Raw genomic sequence first — 20,033 nt, 5'->3', positions numbered from 1 at the left:
AGTACTGTACAGTATGTGTTTGATTGAGAAAACTCATAAATTTTGACTACTCAGGTTGGAACTAGACCCTCCAAGAAGTAAAGTGTGCTAACTATATTATTATGCTCCCCATTATATAAATGAGATATAACTATACAGACAGAAAAATGGACTCCTTAGGAGGTTTTAAGTACCTATTCATGTTGGGGGCTCTGTGGCTAAGGATTTGTGCCTGTGGCTGGAAGGTTGCCGGTTCGTATCCCGCAGCCGGCAGAGGAATCCTACTCCGTTGGGCCCCTGAGTAAGGCCCTTAACCTTCAGGGGCGCCGTATAAATGGCTGACCCTGCACTCTGACCCCAAGCTTCTCTCCCTGTCTGTGTGTCTCATGCAGAGCAGGCTGGGGTATGCAAAAAGACAAATTCCTAATACAAGAAATTGTTTTTGGCCAATAAAGTGATCTTATCTAGGTATAAAAAAGTTTTTTTCTGTTTCTATCATTCTTCCTTTCTTCTGTTGCCTTTTGCTTGTTCTCAGCTCTGTGCTCTGTGCAGGGATCATTGTGTTGTGAGTCTCAGCTCTTTGCTCTGTGCAGGGATCATTGTGTTGTGTGTCTTAGCTCTTTTCTCAGTGCAGGGATTATTGTGTTGTGAGTCTTAGCTCTTTGCTCTGTGCAGGGATCATTTTGTTGTGTGTCTTCGTTCTTTGCTCTGTGCAGGGATCATTGTGTTGTGAGTCTTAGCTCTTTGCTGTCTCAGGGATCATTGTGTAGTGAGTCTCAGCTCTGTACCGTGTTGTGAGTCTCAGCTCTGTGCTCTGTGCAGGGATCATTGTGTTGTGAGTCTTAACTCTTTGCTATCTCAGGGATCATTGTGTTGTGAGTTTTAGCTCTTTGCTGTGTGCAGTGATCATTGTGTTGTGAGTCTCAGCTCTGTGCCATGTGCAGTGATCATTGTGTTGTGAGTCTCAGCTCTGTGCCGTGTGCAGTGATCATTGTGTTGTGAGTCTCAGCTCTGTGCTCTGTGCAGGGATCATTGGGTTGTGAGTCTTAGCTCTGTGCTCTGTGCAGGGATCACTGTGTAGTGAGTCTCAGCTCTGTGCTCTGTGCAGGGATCATTGTGTTGTGAGTCTTAGCTTTTTGCTATCTCAGGGATCATTGTGTTGTGAGTCTTAGCTCTGTGCTCTGTGCAGGGATCACTGTGCTGTGATTGTTAGGTCTGTGTTCTGTGCAGGGATCATTGTTTTGTGAGTCTCAGCTCTGTGCTCTGTGCAGGGATCATTGTGTTGTGAGTCTTAGCTTTTTGCTATCTCAGGGATCATTGTGTTGTGAGTCTTAGCTTTTTGCTATCTCAGGGATCATTGTGTTGTGAGTCTTAGCTCTGTGCTCTGTGCAGGGATCATTGTGTTGTGATTGTTAGCTCTGTGCTCTGTGCAGGGATCATTGTGTTGTGATTGTTAGCTCTGTGCTCTGTGCAGGGATCATTGTGTTGTGACTGTTAGCTCTGTGCTCTGTGCAGGGATCATTGTGTTGTGACTGTTAGCTCTTTGCCGTGCCGTCTTCAGGGATCATTGTGTTGCGAGAGAGTAGGAGGGCAGCTGTCTGACTGCTCTGCTCATAAGCTGCCCCTTTCGACTTCTGTTTGTGTGACTGACAGGAAAGTGGGTGTGAAACACTGGTTGGGAATTTATTTAGCTCAAAATAGATACCAGTTTGTTCTTCTTGCCCATGCCTGTCTGCATTTCAAGACAGTGTCTAACAGCTTCTTCCACACAGCAGATGTTTGTAAACACACCAAAGCAAAGAACCAACTGTCCTTGATGCACCAAATTCCTTATCTACGATCAGTAATCAGCCTGACTCACTCAAAGCAGAGAAGTAAACTGAACATGTGGTGTTTTATTCACATTTAATACAGCCTATGCATGTGTGCAATCAGAAGACTACCCATGGCTTTTTAATGGTTAATACACATTTTTCATGTATTTGGGTTTTAGTGTGAGTTGTGCTCACTTAAAGGCTTGAGCTGATGTATCACCATAAATACTGTACTTCTCTCGTACCATCCTGCCCTTATTGGGGACTGCTTTTCCGTTTGGTTGTGGCCATGCCTGTTGCAGTCGTCTTCTCCCAGATCACCGTGTCTCACACAGGAGACCCATAAAGTTGTTTGCAGCACAGAACGGATGACTTCATTGTCTCTGGTTTCAAGACGTCTAGCGCCTGGATTGGCGTTTCCAGTTTGAAGCTGGATCTTCTTCAGCCAGCAGCACACACCATGTGGCCTGAAATCGGTCAGGCTCACCCTGCAGGTTATGGTTGGAGTGCTCTACAATGTTGGGTTCATTGTCACGTTTTATAGATGATTTGAGAACAAGGTTCAGAAGCTAAAACAAAAACATAAAGTGTTAAATGTAAAAAGGACACTCATCCTGTAGTGCTAACACTTGTCTTGAAAGTATCTAGAAATTGTCTGAGATCCATTTAACCAGGTAAAAAGTACACTTTGTTAACCCATAAAGGTAGGAATAATTTGAGAGTCCCTATAGACAGCTTAAGGGTATACTTTTGATTTTGTAGAAATCTTCTGTTCATTTTTAAAAGAAATGTGTCAATATTATTGCTAGAAAATGGCTTAGAACAGGTGAATATTTGATGCTTTCTTGGCTGGCATTTATTAGAATCCTTTTTTATATGGGTGGCATACTGTAGCAGGAGGCAGATTGTACTGCAGCCCCACAGATCAGATTTTGCGTGTTCTCACTGTATTCTTTACAGGCCGTCTACAAAATGTAGAGTTTTTGTTTAGCTGCTTACTGACTCAATTAATGGGAATAAATGGGAGTTTTACAAATACATGTATTAGTGCCTCTGAGCAGATGTATTAACAGCCACAGTTCCAGCGATTTTGTGGTGAAAGAAGCTATTCACTATCACGTGTGAGACAACAACATTTTGTTCTAATTTAGCCTAATTTGTTCTTCCCAAGATGCAACAGATATACTTGTTTACTGTTGCTAGCAAGGCATCCCTCACAAATGAAATGTTATGTTTTTTTTTTAAATAACTATCAGTCTTCCATAGTTGCGCATTAATTGGATTTCAGTTTAAAAGATATTCAGACATCAAAATGCAAAAGAACTAGTTGTTTTGGGGAAGGGAAAGTTTATTTGCCTTTATTGCGTCCTGCTTGGAAACAGTTATGGAAATATTTTTTTGCTTATATAGAAAAAGGTATAAGAAAATATCATGTACAGGTGAAGATATGATGACACTATTTAAATTTCCTAAATACACCTTTAAGAATACCTTTCATGTGAAGAAGGTGATATTTTGAAGTAATTCAGCCACATAACAGGAAGATTCAGGTTGTGCAAACACGTCCTTTGATGTGCAGAAAAAAAATATCCAACTGTGGAGAACAGAAATGAAAAAGGGACTCCTTCACATGAAAGGTGTCCTTGAATCTTACTATTGAGGCCAGTAGTGTAGGAAAGCTGCTCCAGACAGGATGGGGTTCCAGTCCTGCTCCTGCCTGAACAGGCAGTTTAAACACAGCTCATCTACCTACCAACGTGGCTTTGGGAGGAGGGACTGAACTGGAGCATCTGGACAGAACTTCAGTAAATGATGAGACAAGATATCTTAGGCAGACACAAGACAAGGCATGATGCCTTTTTAAAAAAAATGAAATTCAGCAGAGTGGGTACTAAAGAGCAACATGACACACTCCTGTTATTTTGCATTCCATTTCCTTGGAGTACTGAGTGCTATAGGCCTGGAGTTGATGTTTTTGCAAGCTGTCATGATCTCATTTTCCCTTCAGCCTGTGCTTTCAGATGCTGCAGTACAGTATGTGAGGCTCAGCAGGAAAACTTGGGAAAATGTGCTTTGAAATGTTGGAACCTCAGTTAATGTAATATTAAAGCAAAAGAAGGAAGAGTCATTATTCCAAATCTGGAAGAGAGCCTCAGATGTTAATTATTGGTTATATAAAGGATGCTTTACTGTCACCCTTTGACTTTTTACATGATTTTTACTCCTTTCTTTTCTTCTAGAACAAAACTGGAAAACATCCTGGTTTAAGATAAAAGGCAGAGGAAATTAGCCAAAAGCTTTTTTATTAAATGGGGGAAAAACCATATTTCAACAACTACTTCTAGACCATAAAAATGTGGTTTAGTTTTGTAATTTAAAGCTTATATTCATGTCTACAAATGAAAGGTTCTACATCTATCGTATAATGTCAGTATTCATATTTCTTACCACAAAAATCATATTCAGGCAGCCTGTGACATTTACATCAAATATCTGCCATCGCGTAACTGAGCCGAGGCTGCGGGCGCCACAGGGACAGGTGTTTAAGAAAAAGGCACTTCTGCAATTTTCAGATTCTCTCAAGCAAGTTTGCAAATGCAGTATGCTGTTTTGTCACCCCCTGCTTTCAAGAACACTTAAAGGATAAAGGCTTTTATTTTTAAATGCAGACATCTTGAAAGCGTGCCATCTTTCTGAATGGATCTTGAAAAAAATGTTTTATTTATGAAGCTGGTGCTTCTGTTGTTTTCTATTATCCAAACAGTAATATAAAATAACAGAGATATTACTTGAGCTGACAGTACAGCTATTCCTTTCTGAGGCAAGAATACAGCACAACAAATGCACTGTGAGAGTATCAATCAAGGCAGGCTAGTAAGATGTAAATCAGCTCAGATGTACAGTATACTGTACATTGTGTACTCTGAGCTAGATACAGTATCCATTAGTCAAAAAATCATACAGTTTATCTTTGCATTTCGGAAAAGCCATTCAAAGCTCTGAGCAACCATACCTTAACACAGCTTTCTTACATTAAGTCCTGTTGTTAAAGTTAATTTAACTCTTACAGATCATAAAATTGTTTTCAGCTAAAATATTTGCCATATTTTTTGCAGGAAATATGCAAATAAAACTACAGGAGAGTTGAAAATCAAATAAAGATTGTCCCTCCATGGTCCCCAAAATATGTGACCATTGCATGTATTGTGTTGCTGTGTGTGGTTTCAGAGAAAATTGATTTCTGGTTTCTTGTGCAGCTTCAAAACAGACCTGGGAATTAAAAGCCGCTCACTGTAACATTTCGCAGAGGTTAGGAACCTCGGGGACAGCTGTTGACTTTCCAGATTACCTTTTCATGTTGAGGCTGCAAGGTGCGCAGTGATGTAGCTGAAGTTCAGTCGGTCGTGAGAAAGATCTTTTGATTTTGTCAGCAGCAGGGATTCCAAACCCCCACGCTGCTGTTCACACAGAGAAGGGTTTCATTCCTCTCCCAGACATTCTAGTTGCAGGAAGCGATCGAGGCTCCTGCTGCCGAGTCCTTCTCTATCGGGCGCTGGTAAGGACTTAAGGACGAGCGGTGATAGGAGACGGCACGTCTACGTGTCCCGGTCATACAGTCGTTGACAGAGCAGAACATGCTGACCACTCACTGGCGTAGCTCACTGATGTTCTCGGTGATTATTAAGTCAGGTGCATAACCTGACCGCATGTTACAATTATAGATCATGCAGGCGTCGTTATGCCTGCTTATGAGATTCCACATGCCTAATAACTGACATTTCTCAGTGCGTTGTCTTAAATGATGTCCAAACAGTTCAACAAAAATGTTAATTTCTGCTTCATTCCTAAACAACAACTGCAAACATCAAAAACATCAAATTAAGCCATAGCAAATGTATTCTTCAGATGGCCTACTAATATTGCAGTTTTTGTGTCATTTTATAATATTTTGGCACCATGTATCCCCATTCTTGGCATTTATGTTTAATTTATTTTCTCTTCCACTGCTGTCTTTACCAGTTTGTAGACAAATAGTGGTTTTAAGTTGGAACCTCACACCTTTCATGAATTCAGCACTGAATTAAAATAGATATACTCTTCAGAATAACAAATATTGTATTATCATTAGGGAAATGTATTGTTACAAGTATTCATTTTATATCGTAATTCGGTGGAAAGTACAACTTTCTCAGCTACACTGAGTCACATCGTACAATTCTGTTTTCAGTGAGGGCAGAAGTTCTCTACCATCTGTGAATGACCATGTTTTGCTTTTTTCTGTTAGAGGAGAATGTAATTATTACTGGTCAAGGGCTGTTATTAAAAGCTGCTGAAAATTGAGAAGGGAATGGAAACTCTGAAGGGGAAATCGTAGACATGAATGTTTTGGTCACATCGCCTGCTTATCACAGGTAGTGGAAAGTTCCACCCAGAATTTCAGACCTCACTCACAGTCCACCAGTGTCTTGTCATCCATCCTCGCAGAGGCCTTGCAGGTTGCAGAGACCATGTTTTGCATTCATCATGGAAAGTCTTCACACCAAATCCCAGCAGTCGGTTTTTCAGCCTGTAAACTGATCACAGGGGCCGATCTGGGCCAACTGGGGGGACGACAAATAAGCAGAGCCCTGTATCCTGTAGGCACCTCTGTCTTTAAGTAAAATTCACCAGAGATTTTACTTTCTAAGGTGAGTGGGTGTTGAATATGGTCTTGGAAAAATATCCATTTCCCAAATTCTAGCGTCACATGCATAAATGCACACACATGATGCAAATAAAAGTGATATATGAGATGTCTGCATGGAAAAATCACAAACAAGAGGGGGTCATTCGGGTCATCTTGCCCATTTGTTAGTTCATAGAGAATTGTTCTAAGGATCTCATTCACCCGGATTATGGTCTTCAACCACAAGGCTGGGTACTTGTTCCATACTCCCACAACTCTCAGGGTAAAGAAGTGCCCCCTGTTCTCATTTTTAAATGTACTTCTACTGAATTTCTACTTCTGTCCTCCGATTCATATTTCAATATTTATTCTGAAGTCGTCCATTGGAACTAAATCCAATATAGTGTATACTATTATATGGTGAGCAACTCTGTATAATCAATTTTTTACTTTTTCTGCACTTCTCACTGACTGTATTGTATGTATTGTATTGTTGTCTTATTGTATCATTTCGTTACACTTTGCTGTGTTGACTGTGCTAAGCTGCTGTTGCACTGCAATTTCACTACCTGGATCAATAAAGTATCTATATTTTTTACATTGATAACACCAGATATCTGTGACACAGATACTGTTCATATGATGGAACACAATGTTGTGGATTGCTGTTCTGTTGTAGGTTTTCATTGAAAAAAGTACAAACATTTACCAGGTTACAAACAAGAGGAGGCCTTTCAGCCCGTCTAGATTGTTTGGTAGTTAGTAGGTGATGTAAAGAGAATGCTTGCTTGACCTGTGTGAGAATGGAAGTCAAGATCTTTCCATTATGAGACGATCATGTTACCTACTACACCAATAAGACTAGACTCATATGTCATCATGTACACTAGTCTACTGGAGAGAGAAAGGGTTTAGAAAGAAAACTGATCTCTTCAAGCGGTACCAGGCACATAAAGATAATTCCCAAACAGATGGAAGATCTCTTCTAGAAGGACAGAGTCAAAATTCTGCCAATAAGATGACAGCCTAACTTTAAATCTTATTTCAAAAGTGGCCATGCAGATACATACAGTAGGTAAGGTGTAACAAAAGTCTGCAGTTGGTCAAAATATGAATGAAATGCTTGCTTGATGAATGGAAAATGTATTAAGTAATCAGACTTTTGGATGTAACAGCCACATTTCCCACTCGATCCAAGTTTGATACTTTATTTGGGTTCATTTCCAAGTCTGCTGAAGTTGGCGAAGAATTAAAATAGCCTGTAAAACAGAGCTTCAGCCTACAGTAAAACTGGCAGTTAACTGGCAGCTTGAACTTGTTGATGCCATGAGCATGACAATTCAAGTCTTGAAATTACCTTTTAATATTTCTGAATTAGATGATGTTCTTTGAAAAAATTTCAGAATATTGCTGGAAGTGGGTGCTATTCTGCGAGAGCGCTGCTTCTGCAGCACAGGTGGCGCGTGTGGTCTGCACATTTGCATGGCTCTTAAATCGCCCGTCAAACAGAAGCGTGTACTATAAACAGTGAAAACCACTGAACAAGGGTCCGCAGTAATGCCAAGTATGGGGCCTGGCAGACTCTGCATATGCAGAGTGCCTGGCAGAGAGGGAAGTGCTCAGAATAGCTCAGCGTTCTTTTTTTGTTCCTCTTATGCAAAGTGCATAACAGAGGAAACAATAAACCGTTTATGGGGAAATGTCCTTCCTAAATGTGCTTTGATCACCTTATTCCACACCGACAGCACCAGTAACTGAACCGAAAAGTCTTCAGGTTGGAAAATAAAGCTGGTGAGACACTGAGACCTTAAACTTTGATCTTACATAAGTACTAAAGACAAGATTTGATAGAAAACCAGTGACAAAGATGTTATTACAAGACCTTTAGCTTCAGATAACTTCGGTCACAATTGTGCAAGCACCTACAACACAATACCAGGCCTCCTTATAAAAGTTAGTAAAGAAGCAAATGTTGGTTTGTTTTTTAAAACCGTTCACTTGTCTTTGATAATAAACTAATAATGCATGCCAAACATGAAAAAAATGGACACTGGGAATGAACTTTGAGGAACCTGGTTTTGAGCAAGTCACTAACAATGGAGCCAGCAAAAACGGTTCCTGTGAAAACCACTCTGACCTGAGCTGAACTCAGAGGGAATGTACAGATAAAGCCACCTGGCATTGCACAACACAGCCCCTGAGATGAAGCACCATAGACCTCAACCTGGGGCAGAAGAGATGCAGCATGTCAGATGACTTCCTCTCATTCTCATCACCAGCTACAGGTGATGGAACATCTCATTAGAATGTTTCACAGCAACAGAAGCCAATTCAGCTCTAGAACCACTCAGAATTCACATTGTAATGCAGGCAGGGCCATGAGGAAATCTTAGGGGAATTCACAACTGATGCAAGTGTGGTTCAGTCCCACAGCTCACAGAGTTTGGCAAAAACAATTCAGAGGGCTGTACAGTTCAGCCCGTTCACATGACAGGCTGCGAATGGCTCGTGCGAGTGGAGCAACACGGGCACATTGCACTTAACAGTGCGTTTTGTAAAAAAATCTCTGCTCACTTCTGGGCAGGGGAACCCCCAGGATGAACTGCAGACCTCCCTTTATTGCTTTTGAGATTATTCCTTTGAAAGAGAGTTTAAAGATAAATCGGTTAGCGTGTGTTATAGCTCTTGAGTGTGAAAAACTGGAATGCAGAGCTCGCACATATTAATAAGGTGATCCATCCACTTTCAGGTTCGTCTAATTTAACTGTCATTTAACCACGAATAACACAGTGAGACCAAGACTTCTTTTACAAGGGGGTGCTGGCAAGACACATGAGCAGATGGACAGTTTCACAATATTAAAAACAATATGGCAATTGAACAAAATCACACATTCAGTTAAATACCCCACATATTCAAACAGAATTAAAACACATTTACATTTTAATAATCCCAAATATCTTCATTTTGGTTCTATTACTTGCACAAGTCTGAAGAATTGTTGGGGACAAATCCAAAAGCATATCAGTCCAGTCTAGGACTGCTGCAGGGTAGCAATGAAGCTGTCACTATGGCGTTATGTATATATTATTGATTGCTTTAAAAGATGGGTTTCCCAAAAGCATGGTAATCCAGCATTCCAGTCTGGATTAGGCACCTGAAAAGAGTACAGAAATTGGTTCTTCGCTCACACAGGTGATAAACAGAAAATTGTGTCACAGTGTACCTCATCAAGTGACTGCGCCTACACAGATGTCTGAGGTTCCCAGCTATGAAACTAGCCAGTCTTGGGGCAATTCTAGTATGGGGACCAGCAAGCTACAGTGGTGCCTAACAATTACACGAGTTTGCCACACAGTGAGTGTTGTTTCCTGTTTGAAAATCATTTAAATGTATCCCGATGGCAGTGTCATTTGAAACTTGGTGTTTCAGACCCTTCTGAAATACATGGAGTGGTGAAATCTGCAAAGAAATGATTTCTTTTTTTCTGTGTGTCTTTCTTCTCTAGTTTTGCCTCCTGCATGGCACCAGACTAGTGTACCAGGAGAGAGCCTGGTACATGGAGCACAACTACCTGACGCCAAGTACAAGCCGGCAGATAAGAAATCAGGTGAGGCACACTTTTTCTGTCTCTGCAGGCAGTCAAAAAGGCCTAAGGTCTGCTTGTCTGTGGTCTTCTTGCTGTACCATGTTCTGCTCAGTAGAGCTGGCTAACATACTGCATACTGTACTTTGCAAAAGTTTTCAGACACTTGCACTGTCTGCACGTTTTGTTGCTTTTGAGCTTGTAGCCATAAAACCTTGAAGTACAGTAGCAAATCATTTTCTATATACACAACCTCTTGTTCAAAAAAAGAAAGAAGCAAATAGTTGATTAATATGAAATGAAAAAGTTAAAGTCACAAATGCATAAGTATTCAAATGCTTCCCTTTTAAATTAATTTAGGTGCACTGTATTACGTTCATGAGCCAGACAGCTTAAATGTCTTTTTTCTCCTTTCTTTTTACTTTTCAGCATGGAATTAACCTCTGTATGTTTCTAAACTGTGAAGATTTATACAGAATACTAAGTATTAATTTTGTTTGAGGATCTGGGAAATTGCACCGACTCTCTGTCTATGACTTACTAATATGTTAATTGTAGGGTTCTGTTCCCCTGTTTCCCTTTAGTCTTGTGGGTTTGGATTCCTTCTGAGGGGGACACCTGCTTTTCAGGCAGTGGTCAGGTTTCTGGACTTAGATACAAGGCGAGACAGTGCTGTTATACCCTTGAGCAAAGTTCTTCACTCGGGCTGCTCCAGTAACACACCCAGCTGTATAAACAATTGCAAATGTAGGTCATTTTAGAATAAACCCAGCAAAGTTAAAAGAATTAGAAATTAGAAATACTAACTGGTCAGTCTTTCACTCATTGGATTGGACAGTATTTCTTTCCAAGGACATGTCATCTCTTTCCCTCGGAATGGGTGATCGTCAATGAGATGCCCTAAGCATTTCAAAGTCTGCACCAAAATGCCCACAAATGTTTCTGGCTGGGTGATCTCTCTCAGAATGAAAATTGCACTCTGCTCTAGACAGCTGATGTCAATAAATAAAGCTTCCTAAGGACATTTGCATTTTAAAGGTGAGATACTGAGAAGTAGAAATTATAAGATCTTTTTAGATTTCCCTGAAGTATGGCAAAAGACTGCCAGTATTGCTATTAAGTGCTTTTTTTTACAGATGTCACATGTGTCCCAGTTGTTCACAGTTGGCTGTTAAAAAAAAAACCCTTCACTAATAATGGGCCTCCCACACTTTCCAGCCCACGGAGCGGTGTTTTGACACTATCCTGTCACAACCAAGCTAACAGGTGCTGGTGTCTTTAGTGTTTTTAAAGGGTCACACAAATAATGCAAATATAACAAAGTGTGCTTTACTGTTGGTCCCTCTTTGAGAGGCTGTTCTCAGTAAATGCGATTTCAAGACCAGGGGAAAGTTCCAGTTTATTATTTACAGTAGGTTGACACTTTTATCCAAGTCAGCTTACTGTACATTCTGCATTAATGTAGAGCAGTATAAAATCAAATAGGCTTTGATAACAAAATAAAGACTGCAATACCAGGATGAATCAGAGATTCTGAAAGCACAGTCTACATACACAAATAAAACCAGCAATTGCATTGATGAATCACAGAAACTAAAGGCACAGACTGAACAGGTGGCCGGTTGAGGACATATTCCTTCAGAAACTCGACAGGACTGTGTATTTACAGCGTGATAAACTCAAGGAAATATCACACATGCTTACACTAGGCCTTATAATGCAATTGGACACAGATTCATATTTATATCCATGAAGTCTGTTCTGAATTTTTCTAATGAGGTGTTATTTTACCTGTATTAGTATGTAGTCTTGTCTGGTAATAATACTTATAACTATAAAAATGATATGTTGTGGAGAAATTGTGGAGCACAGCATTTCAAATCTACTTTTGCGTGTTCTTAGTTAATGAAATAGGAATTCCGAGATTATTCGTAATCTTCCTGAAACTGTGCTTCAGAACTAGTTTTCGAAGAGCAGAACTGAACAGTGATAAAAATGTGATTTAACAGCAGCTGTGAAAAATAGCTATTTTATTTTCCTGGTGCTTGTAAGATCATAGTATTTCTTTTCACTTTTCTAGATTGCTTGTATGTAGGTAGTGTCAGTAAGTGTATACAGTGCCCAACAGATTTTTCAAACACCAGATGAAACAGGAACAAAATGCATACTGTAACATAAGAGAATGAATTACGGATTGGATAATGTGTCGCACTTAAACAATTCTAATAATGTTATGAAATAATTATAATCATTGCACATAGCACTGTCATATTTGTCATGAATCATTAATTGAATTCCAGACAAATAATAATCAAACACATCTATCTGGGGACATCTTGTCTGTGTCATCCCTGCCCAAGGATGATTGACAAAATACTGCCTACAGGGGTAAAAATAAATATGTCACTAATGTTTTCTGGACTTAAATGACTTTGCTCCGTGCAGTTTTGTTAGAATTACTGGCTAACATTATTAGGTGTTTTAGAAACAGTATCCAGTCTGTAAGTCCTTGTCTTATTGCTCCTGTTTCAGCAGTGGCATGAAGAACTGTGCAGGGAATTGCTCGGAATGGAGGCAGTGGAGAAGTTTCAGCTAGTGTACAGAAAACTGTGATAGGTTTCCAGCCTCAGATGTCGCCGTTCTGTCACTCCTGTTAATGTCACACTCTGCATATTATCAGGGCATCATATCGCATCACTCCGGAATATTTTCATGCTCTGCTTAATATAAATCAACGTTATCAGTCATGCAACTGATTTTCACCTTTCAAATGGCCTGCATGTATTTTAAACCTTTCTCTAAACCATACACAACACAAGCCTGGTTTTACACTTTACTTTCTCATCTTAAAGTGAATATATTTGTAAGGGTTCCTCTTAATGTGAACTATTAGCAATGTGAAGACTTCAACATAGTCTCATTTGTTTATTTTTTTAGGTGAGGTCATGTAAAGGTGAGGTAATGTTTTTAAGGAAAAATATTCTTAATTTGTGTGAAAACAGCTGGACAGGTTTGGCCTGCAGTTCTGGATTCCTGGGTAAAATGAGTACAGTGAACCTACAGAGTCATTTATGTCTTGTAAAAAAATAACAAAGATAATCAAATAGCTTACATATCAGAAGGTACAGTACATGTTTGTCTTAATGGTGAAAAAAGTAAACAATGCTGTTGTGGGCGATTCTGGACCTCAGTACTACATCAGGATTAAAAATACAGATTTGGATTGATTTATTCTCAGCATTATTGTAGAGCTTTGAAAGAACCCCTGCACGCCACTACTGGCTCTTAATTCCTATTTCATTTGTGGAATTAATTCATTGAATGAGCTCAAAGCTTTTTTGCCACCTGAACCTGTTTGCGAACTTAAAACATACCCTCACAGCCTTTGTCACAATCACCCTCTAATGAACTCTAAATGGGCATTTAGATTGTACTGTAGAGCTTTTTTTGTAGAGTGCAGACTCTCGCTGTAGCAGCACCTTAACCAGAAAGCCTTTGATGCTAATATATTGTCTGGGTTTCAAAGGTAATTCACCATTGCCCGATGATTCCAAGACACCTGGAATAACACAAAGAAAGGAAAGCGTCTTTTTGCTTAGATGTGCACTTTATATTCAACAGCATCGCAGTAGGCAGCTGTCACATAATAATCTACTGAGTGAAGTTTACTTCCCTGGTTGTCAAAGCAAGGAACGTTCGTGAGAGTCGTTCGTTTTATGCCAGTGCTTTTCTGGCAGGCTATTGTCATGATAGTCGGATTTACATACTGCGCCTTCCTCAATATCGCTGGCAATGGGTCGCTTCACTCTAATCACATGGTCTCAGGAGGCCTGCAAGCTCTACAGTGCAAACACAGAGCAGCCTGTCCTCAATGCCCCGGAGGTCTGTTTTAACAGAATAGCCTGATCCCTTTGGGAGCAGAGGATAACAAAGATGCCTGCAGTAAAGACATGAGGGTGTGAATTTTCTCAGTGGGCCTTCATACTCTCAGAGCCACAGTGCTATTGTTGACCAAACTTTCTCATTACACATGTCAATATTGGTCCCAGAAGCCCTTGCTGACTTCATGGGAACTGAAGAGGAGCAGGCAGTGAGTCAGTGGTTAATCGATAGCATGTTTCATCCTCACCATCTGAGCCCTTGAAGAATGCAGGCCTCTGTGAGATTTTTCAGCTAAGGAAGAGTAATGTCTAATTAGGTCACACATCGTAGACTTTGAAGCAAGTGTGCATTATGTTAAGGGCTTCTGGGAGGAGAGTTTGTGACCTTTTTTATGCGAGGTTTTGTTGGTTTAAGTAAGTTGCTTTTCTTCCTTTCTAAGAACAGACTGGCCCAGCCTTTTTATCTTTCTTATCTTCTGTTTTGGCATGTACTGTACCAATATGCTTTGGAGCTGAAGTGTTCTCAGATTTAACAGACAGGTTACACACCACTAAGCAAAGCAGATTATTCTTAACCACTGAGCATTATGTCAAGGCAAGGCTAATGTGTAGTACTACACTGTGAATGAGTTCAGATGTTTGGATCAGTAATATACTGTACAACACTCAGAACAAAACATAAAGAAATGACAGTTTCTTTCAGTAGTATTCACTGTTCATTTCTGTGGTTTCTTATTTTGTGAAAACGCTAAATGATACGTACACAATTTTTGTATTTTTGTACTTTTTGTAAAATTGTATTCAAAACCTGAACATCTAAAAATACAGTAAGCAACAGTAACTATCAGCAACAAGTACGAAAAAAATCAGATTACATACTGTAAGCATTCAGACCCATGAACCTAATATGTGATAGAAGCACTTTTGGCAGCAATAACGTCTTTAAGTCTTTTGTGTGTCTTAACTTTGCACACCGTCTTGGTGCAGTGTATGCCCATTCATCTTGGCACATTTGCTCAAACTCTTGTCAGGATCTGCTTCAGGATCTCTAATGAACAGCAGTTGCACGTCTTTCTGTAGGTTCTCAATACGATTCAGGTCTCAACTTGGACAGGGCCACTCGAGGATACACACTTTTTTATTCTGAAGTCCCTCCACTGTAGTTCTGGCTTTCTGCTGAGGATCATTGTCCTGCTGAAAGGTGAAATTTGAGCCGAGTCTTAAGTCTAGCAGACTGAAACAGATTACTTGATCCCATCCTGTTTCCCTTTAGTCCTAACTCACTTTCCAGTCCCTGCTGAGCAGAACTGTGATTCTGCCAGCACCATGCTTGACTGCAGGGATAGTGCTGGCCGACAGACATGCTGTATTAGATTTTCTTTCATATTAATCATTTACTCCTTACTTTTTCCTGTGAATGTGTGGAGAAGGGACTGCTAACAAAGTCTGCAAGCCTGTTTTCTTTCAGGCATTAGTATTGACTAAATGTTTCAACCAGCTGCATGGCAATGCAGTCTGTAATTTGGAAGTGGAGACGGACAATCTGTTGGCGGAGGAAAAGGATATAGTTAGAGCCAACGAAAAAAAAGAGTGGACACGCTAGCAGGGGTTTCTCTCCCTGCCAGTTCAGCACCACAGTAATACCGGACAGTTCCTTTCCATGGAGAGCTGCAAGGAATTGTGCTGATCTCTCCAGCTCTGGGCTGCCTCCTGTGGAGCTGGCATTACTTTCAGACATCAGCCCCCTAAAGGCGGATGGTGGCTGATCAAACAGCATCACCTCTCCGCCTCCCTCACCGCATGAAACAGAAGCAGGTTCTGAGCACTGAGCGCCCTCAGACTCTTCTCTTGCTGCTCAATTTTGTCAGAATTCCTTTTCCTTAAGGCTTCCTGTATTTTGGGGCCAAAGCCCTGCATTTGTTTTGTTAGTTTTTTTTTTAAAAAAGGCCCATTTGGTAAAATAATTCAATATTAAGGTTTTCCTTCTTCTAGTGTCATTGTAGCTGTCAATCAGGTGGGTTCAAAGCAGACCCTTGTGTGTCTTGTGTGGTTTTGCAGGGGTGACGTGTCGGTAGCTGATGCGTCCACTTCCAAAACTGTCCAGGTATATATGGTTCTTGGTTTGAGTTAGACAGATTACGACTGGTATTAGGGTTCAGAGAAAGGTTAAAGCCGTAGTCGGGGTTAGACGTAGGGTTTAAAGTCTGGGTTGCTGTAGGAGACATGGGAGAGGTGTGTGGCTACTGCGGTAACAATGGACACTTTGAGAGAAATTTGATTAATGAGGAGAAATGTGAAGTGGTTTAGTCAAAAATCAGGGGCATGTGTTTGTTAAAGCTAAAAGAATATTATTGTATTGATACTGATAAGATAAATTGATTGCATATGGAACGTTTGGGGTCTACGAACATTGATAACAGAACTAATAAAATGGCTGTTTCGTGGTGCAATGTGAATATAACCCCAGTATCTAGCAGTGTCCCCTGTCGTAGTGTAAGGACAGCTGCGCTTTGTGCTAGGGTTCAGTCTGCTCTCCCCATGTCTGTGTGCTGTACAGTCTTCCCGGAGCTGGAGGTGAGTCACCAGATTTGATTTGCAAAGAGACAAAAGATAAACTCTTGCCACATTTTTTACTCACAGTATAGTGGCCTCGGAGCATGAATGAGCTTCTGTGGCAGAAAGCTGCTCACAGGTTTCTAGACTTATGTTGAAAGCGGTGTTTTTAATGGATTAGAAATGAGAAGTATAAAATAACTGAACTTTGTTCAGAAGCCACCAGGTGGCACCATTTTTAATCTGGTCTTAAATTCGGTTGAACGAGCTGATTTAATAAGCAATAAATATTACAGTGAATTTCTTTTAAAAATCAGTATAACTGTAAGCAGAGATATTAAAATAATACTTAGTTTTATAATTATTCTTGTAGAATGTTTTTATCCATTAAACCTTATATTTTGTCTTGTGTCACAGTTTAATCTTTTCATCGCCAGTATGTTAGTAAGCCCCTTTTTTAGTTGTTAAAATGACGTGGTGTGCCTTTGTTCTTATGTTGTATAGCTTTCTTCACCCTTCAGAACTCTACACTGATATTTACAATACATTGGTAACTTCCAGTTGATTAAAACAATTCAATCTTACGTTACTTTAAGGAAGATATTGCATTATTTGTGCCAAACTATTGACTTTTAACAGAGCATAAGAACAATATGCTTCTACAGATTAGCTGAAGATTATACATCATAGTGGAGACTGTATACAGTGTCTGAGCAAAGCCTAGGCCTTAGCATAGCCCATAGCCTTTACCTTCCGCTATAAAGGCAAAGAGATCTTCCAGTCCTGTCCATGGTGGTTAAAATGAGATGTTTGTGAATCAGACACGAACAGCTATCTAGGTGCACAACCCCCAGCAGTGGAATTAAATATAGTGATTAAAATGAAACAATAAACCAAACCTCACAGAATGTCCCATGCAGAATAGAGTGGTATGTCTTATAGCAGTCTAATCAGAAGCAGATGTGCCAAAATACGAAGCTCCAAACCCACTATTACTCATAAGGTTACTCACCGTTTCCACTTTTGATATTTTGTTGTTGTTGTTGTTTGAGGGGTATTATGAACCCTGCAGATGTTTGAGACAGACCGGATGATTGAGATCGTAGCACATGCCAACAGACAGTGTTGCAAGTAGTCAACAGTAGATGCAGAGGAGGGAAGGAGTCAGCATGGCTTCCTCTGCCAGGCCCTGCACAGCCCACATACAGTACCAATTTCCTAGGGTCAGAGTTTAGATCTGCCCGGGTCAGCAGAGACAACCGCCACACAGACACACAGGGAACTAATGGACAGAAGCAAAAAAAAAGCACTCCACAAGTCAAGTCCTCCTTTATTCTTTTTTCCATTTCCTGTCATGTAACGTTTTTCCATATTGGTGTTAGACCTGCTGATTTACTATTGGTTGTTAGTGTCAACTAACCGTTTAAAACCCCATAATGAAACTGTGAGGGATATACTAAGTTTAACAAACTGGTATTTTTAGATTGTTAAAGGAAATATTAATATAAAATAAGATCACTTTACTGGCCATATACAATTTCTTGTATTAGGAATGTGTCTTTTCGCAGACCCCATCGTGCTCTCCATGAGACACACAGTCAGGGAGAGAAGCTGGGGGTCAGAGCGCAGGGTCAGCCATTTATACGGCACCCCTGGAGCAGTTGGGGTTAAGGGCCTTCCTCAGGGGCCCAACGGAGTAGGATTCCTCTGTCGGTCGCGGGATTTGAACCGGCAACCTTCCAGCCACAGGCGCAGATCCTTAGCCACAGAGCCACCACACCACCCCATATTAAATATTTGTAAAATATTCAGTTTTATAAAGGCTATAATCAAGAAGTCAGACATTTATGAAAGTTTACAATATGGGATATTTGTGCCCTTAATTGTGTTGCTTTGTGTCATTAATAATCACACCTTAAGGAATGCTGGAGGATGAGAGAACTAATGGAGGCTCTCGGTAAAACAAATCGAATTCCTTACCTATTCTAGCTATCTACAGCAAGTCTTATCTATTCACACTAATCTGCAACAAGGTGCAGATTACTTTACATGGCGTTTCGTAGAGTACAACATGCGTTGACAACACGTATGGAGAGTTTACAGTGTACAAACTATAGCAAGAGCATTGCATACCTTTTACATCTTTAAAACACCTTATGATCTGGAACAATAATGGCATCCTTTAGCAGCCCAGGTGCACGCACACCCTGAGCAGATGTAGAGTGAGGCTCACAGGGAGGGCTGGCTGGTGTGGGAATGTTAGTCAGCTGGCCTGGGTCTTGCCTCCAGCCAGGAAAACTCCCCCGGGAGGACAGACCTCCAAACTCAGGGTGGGAAACAAGACTTCCTGCTCCACACCCAAACCAGGGAGGCTGTTGACATTATTTGACTGTGTAAAAAAGCTCCCATCTGGCTGGGAAATGTAATGAATTAATGTTAAATGAAAGGTTTCAACTCTTTTTAAGGCAAAGCTTTATGGCACAGTCAGCTTACTTGTTCAGGAATAGGAGATTGTGATTGAACTTAAAATCTGCTTCGTTTTCGGGCATTGCCTTTAATACAACACATTGAAATCTGGCGGCAAAGTATTGAGACTGGCTTCAAAAGGAAGATGTGTCGCGTAACAGTAAAGTCCACAGATCACTGATCACCCAACCTAACCATAGTCTCGCATTTGAAGAATCAAATGACTGTACAAATATCCCATATATGGATCTCTGAAACAGAGACAGAATGTGATTTCTTTAGAGTTAAACATCTCAAAAAGAAAAGCTTTTTTTGTCAGATACCATTTAAGAGTCTTCTTTTTCAGTTGTTTTATTACTTTGAACACTTCTGGAGCTTGCCAAATACAGAATGACAAAATGTCACCAGATTTGAGTTTTTTTTTTGGTCTGAAACATAAAAGGAAGTTGTGGTTAAGATTGTCAAATATTAATTCAGTTTTGAGGTGTCTGACACACTTAATTTTCTCTGTACAATTCCCTTTAGTAATGATATGAGCCCCAAACCACAATAGCCTGCTTTGCTAGAAGATATACAGTAGTAAAAAGACCATTTCAGAAACTTAGTGTCTATGAGAACATTAATTCCACAGCGATGCCAGTGTATAGGAATGTACAGTATATTTGCTGGTGTGAAATCTGCTCTTACACTAGTTGAAACTGGAAATTCCCTGTGGTTATAAACCCAGTTGGCTGCCCTTTGATCATTCAAAGACGGCCAAGCGGAAAATAATGTAAATACTTATACTTACAGTACATCAGCATTCACTCTGGGAAAGCGAGATTATTATTTTACTTGTGCACACCATCAATATAACACTGCGTCACTCCTGTTCCGATTTCAGAAGGGTTTTTTTCTCAAACCCAAAACTCTTCGGGGTGCTGTCCTTATAAAAAGTAGAGTCTGCTGGATGCAAACTCTATACTTCAAAATACATTTTATTAACAATTGTTGTTTTGGAAAGGAAGCCTTCACCAGGACAATTGTAGTTTGATTGAGTGTCCGGTCGACTGGTTTTATAGTTGAATTTGTCTCATTAAGTGTCATTC

General features: G+C 40.2%; 1 protein-coding gene across 2 annotated transcripts in view; it reads left to right on the top strand.

The window, feature by feature from the left end:
- Window positions 1-20,033, top strand: part of acoxl (acyl-CoA oxidase-like) — an 84,687-nt gene that overhangs the window by 60,515 nt on the left and 4,139 nt on the right. For both annotated transcript variants that reach the window (XM_015362471.2, XM_006638468.3), the window contains exon 18: window positions 9,968-10,069. In XM_015362471.2, the coding sequence (XP_015217957.1) occupies window positions 9,968-10,069 (102 nt within the window). The remainder of the gene's footprint in view (window positions 1-9,967; window positions 10,070-20,033) is intronic.

This window comes from Lepisosteus oculatus, chromosome 17, assembly GCF_040954835.1.
Source record: "Lepisosteus oculatus isolate fLepOcu1 chromosome 17, fLepOcu1.hap2, whole genome shotgun sequence".
In the NCBI taxonomy this organism is placed as follows: Eukaryota; Metazoa; Chordata; class Actinopteri; order Semionotiformes; family Lepisosteidae; genus Lepisosteus; species Lepisosteus oculatus.
The sequence above is the reverse complement of the archived record's forward strand: the minus strand, read 5'-3'. Positions and strand labels throughout refer to the sequence as shown.